The sequence below is a fragment of the Sphaeramia orbicularis genome, unplaced genomic scaffold, assembly GCF_902148855.1.
Source record: "Sphaeramia orbicularis unplaced genomic scaffold, fSphaOr1.1, whole genome shotgun sequence".
Taxonomy (NCBI): domain Eukaryota; kingdom Metazoa; phylum Chordata; class Actinopteri; order Kurtiformes; family Apogonidae; genus Sphaeramia; species Sphaeramia orbicularis.
Window position 1 is genome coordinate 40378 of NW_021941685.1, and position 6994 is coordinate 47371.

The following is a 6994-nucleotide window of genomic DNA, read 5'->3' on the forward strand; positions in this document are numbered from 1 at the left end:
GTACTAATGTTTACTAATGTGAAAAACTGTGTACTAATGTGAACTAATGTGAACAAATGTGTACTAATGTGTACTAATGTGAACAAATGTGTACTAATGTGTACTAATGTGAACAAATGTGTACTAATGTGAAAATGTGTACTAATGGATAATAATGTGTACTAATATGAATGAATATGAACCGGTCGTTCATAAAATACTTTGTGACTGACACGTTCCAGAATGTATTTCAGGAGTACTCCTCTTCCATCCACATCATATTTTTAAAGCAGAGTAAATGTAGATCTCTGCACCTGTTTTTGATTTTTTTCGTTGGTGAAAAAACTGGAAAAGTTGTCATTTCTGTTTTATTTGAACCAGAGTGGACACAGAAACACAGGGATAACAGTGTGAAGGTCCTCCAGGTCCTCATTTATAAACAGAGCAGAGTTTACACCAGCCAATAATGAGTCAGATATGAACGACAGGAGGAAAAGACAACAGGAAAAACACATGATGATGGAGAACAGGGATGACATCACAACTGTCAGCCAATCAGCTGCACTCATTTCCTTTGATGAGGAAGAAGGTTCCGGTGGCCACGCCCAGAAGACCAACGGTCAGTCCCAGACCACAGAAGACAGCTGGACCCACACTGGACTGAGGAACGTCCACATCTGGACACAAAGAAAAGAGGTCAGAGAGGAGAGAGAGGAGAGAGAGAGAGGGGAGAGAGAGAGGAGAGAGAGCGAGAGAGAGGGAGAGAGAGAGAGAGCGAGAGAGAGGGAGAGAGAGAGAGAGCGAGAGAGAGGGAGAGAGAGAGAGAGAGAGCGAGAGAGAGGGAGAGAGAGAGAGGGAGAGAGAGAGCGAGAGAGAGGGAGAGAGAGAGAGGAGGGGGGGGGAGAGGGAGAGGGAGGGGGGGAGGGAGAAAGAGAGAGTACACTGGCCTCTGATTGGGTTGATGTGCTCAGTGGTCAGTCAGTGTGTCCTGGTCCTTACTCCACATCCTGGTCAGTGGTCAGTCAGTGGTCAGTGTGTCCTGGTCCTTACCCCATATCCTGGTCAGTGTTCAGTCAGTGGTCAGTCAGTGGTCAGTGTGTCCTGGTCCTTACCCCATATCCTGGTCAGTGTTCAGTCAGTGTTCAGTCAGTGGTCAGTCAGTGGTCAGTGTGTCCTGGTCCTTACCCCATATCCTGGTCAGTGTTCAGTCAGTGGTCAGTGTGTCCTGGTCCTTACCCCATATCCTGGTCAGTGTTCAGTCAGTGGTCAGTCAGTGGTCAGTGTGTCCTGGTCCTTACCCCATATTCTGGTCAGTGTTCAGTCAGTGTTCAGTCAGTGGTCAGTCAGTGGTCAGTGTGTCCTGGTCCTTACCCCATATCCTGGTCAGTGTTCAGTCAGTGTTCAGTCAGTGGTCAGTCAGTGGTCAGTGTGTCCTGGTCCTTACCTCATATTCTGGTCAGTGTTCAGTCAGTGTTCAGTCAGTGGTCAGTCAGTGGTCAGTGTTTCCTGGTCCTTACCCCATATCCTGGTCAGTGTTCAGTCAGTGGTCAGTCAGTGGTCAGTGTGTCCTGGTCTTACCCCATATCCTGGTCAGTGGTCAGTCAGTGGTCAGTGTGTCCTGGTCCTTACCCCATATCCTGGTCAGTGTTCAGTCAGTGGTCAGTCAGTGGTCAGTCAGTGGTCAGTGTGTCCTGGTCCTTACCCCATATCCTGGTCAGTGTTCAGTCAGTGTTCAGTCAGTGGTCAGTCAGTGGTCAGTGTGTCCTGGTCCTTACTCCATATCCTGGTCAGTGTTCAGTCAGTGGTCAGTCAGTGGTCAGTGTGTCCTGGTCCTTACCCCATATCCTGGTCAGTGTTCAGTCAGTGTTCAGTCAGTGGTCAGTCAGTGTTCAGTCAGTGGTCAGTCAGTGGTCAGTGTTTCCTGGTCCTTACCCCATATCCTGGTCAGTGGTGTGCTCAGTGCTGGGTGCTGGACTGTACAGCTGTAGATGTCTCCCTGCTTTGGGGTGAACTCCAGTCTGGAGATCTGGCTGAAGGTTCCGTCTTTGCTGGGGTAGGGAACGTTCCCGGTGGCGGCGCCGCTCACGTTCCGTTCGTTATGGGTCCACTGGACCTGAACGGGAGCGGGATAGAACCCAGACACGTGACAGACCAGAGTGTTCTGGACGTCCAGAAGAACGTCTTCTTTAGGATAGATGAGGACAGCAGAAGGAGCGTCTGAGAACACAGAGTAGATCCACGTCAGTATTTAACATTTTTAACACATGATTAAAACATGTTCAGTTTTTTCTACAGTTTTATCTGAAAGCTTCAGTTATTGTTAATAATATTGTGTTTCAGTTTTACATGTTTCATTCTTTAAATCTGCTCTGAACATTTAAACTTTAATGGGTTTGTTCACAGTCAAAGGTCTGGGTTTATAAAGTGGATCCTTCAGTGGTTCTGGTTCTGGTTGTGGTTCTGGTTCTGGTTCTGGTTCTGGTTGTGGTTCTGGTTCTGGTTGTGGTTGTGGTTCTGGTTCTGGTTGACATCTTCAGTATGTGAGTGTCCAGATGAAGGCCTTTAAACAGCAGACAGGATGCTTTACTGTTTGATGGAGTCTCCTCCTGTACTGGTCCAGATGTGGTTCTGTGATCTGAGCTCCATCTGCTCCTCTGTCTTTGATCAGATCACTGATGGTGGGTCAGACCTTTAACTGTCCTGAGGAGCCCACCCCCTCTGACCTCTGGTCTAACCTGCATTTGTAGCTGTTATTTATGGGCTGTGGTTGATGTTCATGTCATATCTGTGTACATGGTCATGTTATGAGCTCATGGTCATCTCCCACTCTCAGATGTCCACTCAGTTCCTGTCAGTCCAGTGTTTACTGGTTGTAATCCAACACTCCAGCAGCATTCTTCAGGACATGGTGTCCATCTGTCTCTGAAACATCTTCAACTTCCAAAACTGAGCTGAATGACTGCAGTTCAAAGGGTATGAGTTCTGGTCAGGTTATGGCAGAAGGACGGTTGTTCTTTGAATAAAGTGCTTTGAGTCTAGTTTGCTTCATTTTTAAATTCAGATTCATCATCTACACAGAATGAAACAAAACTTAGTGACATTGGACACCAAAGGACAGATCTACTGAAGGTTTGTGTGTTAAAACATGTCCAAACTCACTGCACATGCAAACACCTGTATAAACTGGTTTACTAACAGTGACACACTGAAGGTTTACTGAAGGTGGAAAACTGTCCAAACTTCACTGTTCACACAAACACATGTATAAACTGACCCACTAACAGACACACTGAGGGTTCCTCAGGTCAGATGGTCACAGTAGTTCAACACATGGAGCATGTGTTTGTCCTGATGAATGTGACATATGGAGCTGTGTGGTAGGAGTACTACAAACATGTGTTTAGTCCACTCTGTGTTTGACCACACCTGACACTGCTTCCACAGGCTGACTATGTTCATATGGGTGTGGTCTTAGAGGCAGGGTTCATCTGGAACAGCTCCACCCATAAAGCTGCTGAGGAGGCGGAGCTTAGGCCCAGCCAAAGGCAACACACAACCAGTCTGTTCTGACCACAGTGACATGTATGGAACCACCACAAGAAGAAGAAGAATTAGAGACACATGGTCCACACTTTACAGACCTGCCCCCCCACACCAGGTTCCACCAGTGGAACAGACCCACTAGACCAGGATGACTACTGACACACAACTGTCCACCTCCCTCCTTCTCTCTCTCTCCTCTCTCCTCTCTCTCTCTCTCTCTCTCTTTCTTTCTTTCTCTCTCTCTCTCTCTCTCTCTCTCTCTCTCTCTCTCTCTTCTCTCTCTCTCTCTCTCTCCTCTCTCCTCTCTCTCTCCTCTCTCTCCTCTCTCTCCTCTCTCTCCTCTCTCTCTCTCTCTCCTCTCTCTCTCTCTCCTCTCTCTCTCTTCCTCTCTCTTCTCTCTCTCTCTCTCCTCTCTTTCTTTCTTTCTCTCTCTCTCTCTCTCTCTCTCTCTCTCTCCTCTCTCTCCTCTCTCTCTCTCCCTCTCTCTCTCTCTCTCTCCCTCTCCCTCTCCTGTGTGCAGTACAGACCTAACAGGATGGGTTCTACCTCAGGCTGTACTGATAACTGCTATAATGATAAACCATGGTAACACTTCAGACTGTTGGTAGAACTGTTTAAATTCTAATTCTTATAACTGTGTTGGATTACCACACCTACAAAACTCACACTTCTGTTCATTTCCTGCAGCAGCTCCACTACAGGCATGTGTTTACTTTGTAATGTTTGACCTGTGAGAACATGCTGAAGGAACCTGCAGCACAGACCTGCACAGGGTCAGTGGCTCCAGCACAGACCTGGTCCACACTAGTGTGAACCCCTCCCAGACCACACTGCTGCACATCCTCACCTACACTGAAACTGTCTGAACACACACACTGAGGACAAACTGATGTCTGTTCTAATGAGTGGATGACAACTGGACACACACACACACACACCTACACACACACACACACACACACACACACACATATACATGTTTTTGTGCCCGGTGAGGACCTCATTTCAGCGTTTTCTAGAACCTGCCGCGTGAGGACCTCACTTCAAATATGAATTAAAGGCATATTTTAACAGATAAAAATTTGATTTTAAGTCACAATTTTCGGGGAGACCTTGGTCTCCCTGAAATCACCTTAATTATCAAAATTTCACAGTTTTATTTTTGTCAGGTCTTCCCCCCCCCGTGGGGACATTCCCATTATGTCATATCATAAACCACCAGCAGGTGTCACTGAACAAAGGATCAAAGTAAAAAGTAAAATAAATAAATAAATAAAATAATAATAATAACAGTAATAAAAATAATAAGTTCAAATCCAATAAAATTTAAAAAGTATGCATGTACAGTTTATTACTTTTTATCTTAGAATTATGAGTTTTTATCTCATAATTACAACTTTTTATCTCATAATTATTAAATTCATTCACTCATTCATTTTCTGAACCCACTTTATCCTCACTAGGGTCACGGGGGTCTCTTGGAGCCTATCCCAACTACATATGGGTGAAGGCGGGTTCACCCTGGACCAGTCTCCAGTTCATCTCAGACTGAACATATAGAGACAAACAATCACTGTCACATTCACACCTATGGGGGATTTAGATTAACCCATTAACCTATCAGTGCATGTGTTTGGATGGTGGGAGGAGCCAGAGTACCAGAGAGAACCCACGCAGACACGGGGAGAACATGCAAACTCCACACAGAAAGGTCCCACCCCCCGTCGACTGGTGTTGGAATGGAACCCAGGACCTTCTGTCTGTGAGGCACCAGTGCTAACCACTGCACCACCGTGTCGCCCAGAATAGAGTTCAGTTCATTCATTTAGTTTATCTGGTCATTTATTTGAACCTGGTACAATGACATTTCAGCTGACAGCTACCTTTCATTTTCTTCCTCCTCCCAGTCTCAGTAACACCTGAGCTGTCACACAGAACCAGACTTCTGGAGTCCCCACCCCGACTATGCCCCTCCCCCATCCCACTGTGTTTTTCAGCAAGAGGGACCTAACTGTGTGGAAGCCCATTTCTGCCTTTGAAGAAAAGGGAAAAAAACAAAAACAAAACTATGACATACAAATTCATAATTATGAGATAAAAAGTCATATACACTCAAAAAAATGATTCTTGGCTCTAATAAACATGAAGTAATATTTTAAAGTAAAATGTAACTGAAATATATGAGATTTAAAGTTTATTTATCTGAAAAAGTCAAATATAATGTGAATATGCTTAGTATAAAGTGAATCTAAACAACTAAAGTAAACTTTATTTACTAGATCACATAAAAAGGCTGAGCGTCACAGTCAAACACAGTTTATGTAAAAGTTTGCATTAACTAAAGCAAATCTGACTGAAGGTCTTTAATTTATTCATATTGACTCAATATGATAGAAAAAACATTGTATTAAATGCAACTCTTTACATTAAACTTATGTAATAAAATTACATGGAAAATTTACATGTAATTAAAATACATAAAGTCAACATTTGCGGCTCAATTATTTTTTTGAGTGTACTGTACATGCATACTTGTTTTTTTTATTTTATTGCATTTGAACTTATTATTATTATTATTTTATTTTATTTTATTTCATTTTATTTATTTTTACTTTCATCCTTTGTTCTTTGCTTCAAATGCTGCTCTGTGTGCCTTGAATTGCCCCTTGGAGACAAAGTTTTTTGAACTGAATTGAAGTTAATAATGGGTGACACGGTGGTGCAGTGGTTAGCACTGGTGCCTCACAGGCAGAAGGTCCTGGGTTCGATTCCAACAAAAAAAACTCTTCCTCCCACTCCTCATGAAAACAGTATTTTTTTCTGCCATAGTTCTTCTAGCTCCCAAGTCCCAGGCGTTACTGTACCCACTTGTTAGCTTACAGCACAATATTGAACTTTGAATTCAATACAGTCGTTAGGCAGAGCTCAGTGGTGACTCGTTCTATTTTTACAACATGCCCTGTGGGCGACTCACACTCAAAGAAATGGAAAACCCATGTAGTAATCCTTATGCAATGTATTTATGTTGAAAATATTTAATAAATTCATTTTTAGTGAAAAAAACAAGAGAGTTACATTACATTTAAATAATAATACAAGTCTTGGGAATATTCAATACTGTTTAATACAATTTAGTCAACGCAGTCACTTAAAAAATGAAGTTTGTCCCAAAGCGTTTGCCGTCCACCAATGATGATTAATACCATAAATTCAATGTAATGTTTAATAAATTCAACATAATGATGTTTAGTAAATTAAACATAATGATATTTGGTAAATTCAATGTGTTTAATAAATTCAACATAATGTGGCATGTTTGCCGCAGTGCATTATGGGTAGTGGGTACTATGTTGTAAATGTGTTATTTTTATGCTCAAGAATTCAGCGGGGTTGTTGTGTTAGTACTAGTTTTGACTTAATATGTGTATGGCAATGCTTATTGGACTTTTTGTTTATTTTTTCTGTATTTTTG

General features: G+C 43.0%; 1 protein-coding gene across 1 annotated transcript in view; it reads right to left on the reverse strand.

Moving 5' to 3' along the window:
* Positions 1-392: 392 nt before the first annotated feature.
* Positions 393-6994, reverse strand: part of LOC115416805 (H-2 class II histocompatibility antigen, A-Q alpha chain-like) — a 7393-nt gene continuing 791 nt past the window's right edge. Inside the window, exons 2-3 of the mRNA XM_030130685.1 lie at positions 1912-2227; positions 393-656 (exon numbers count right to left, since the gene is read on the reverse strand). Coding sequence (XP_029986545.1) covers positions 535-656; positions 1912-2227 — 438 coding nt within the window. The 3' untranslated portion in view covers positions 393-534. The remainder of the gene's footprint in view (positions 657-1911; positions 2228-6994) is intronic.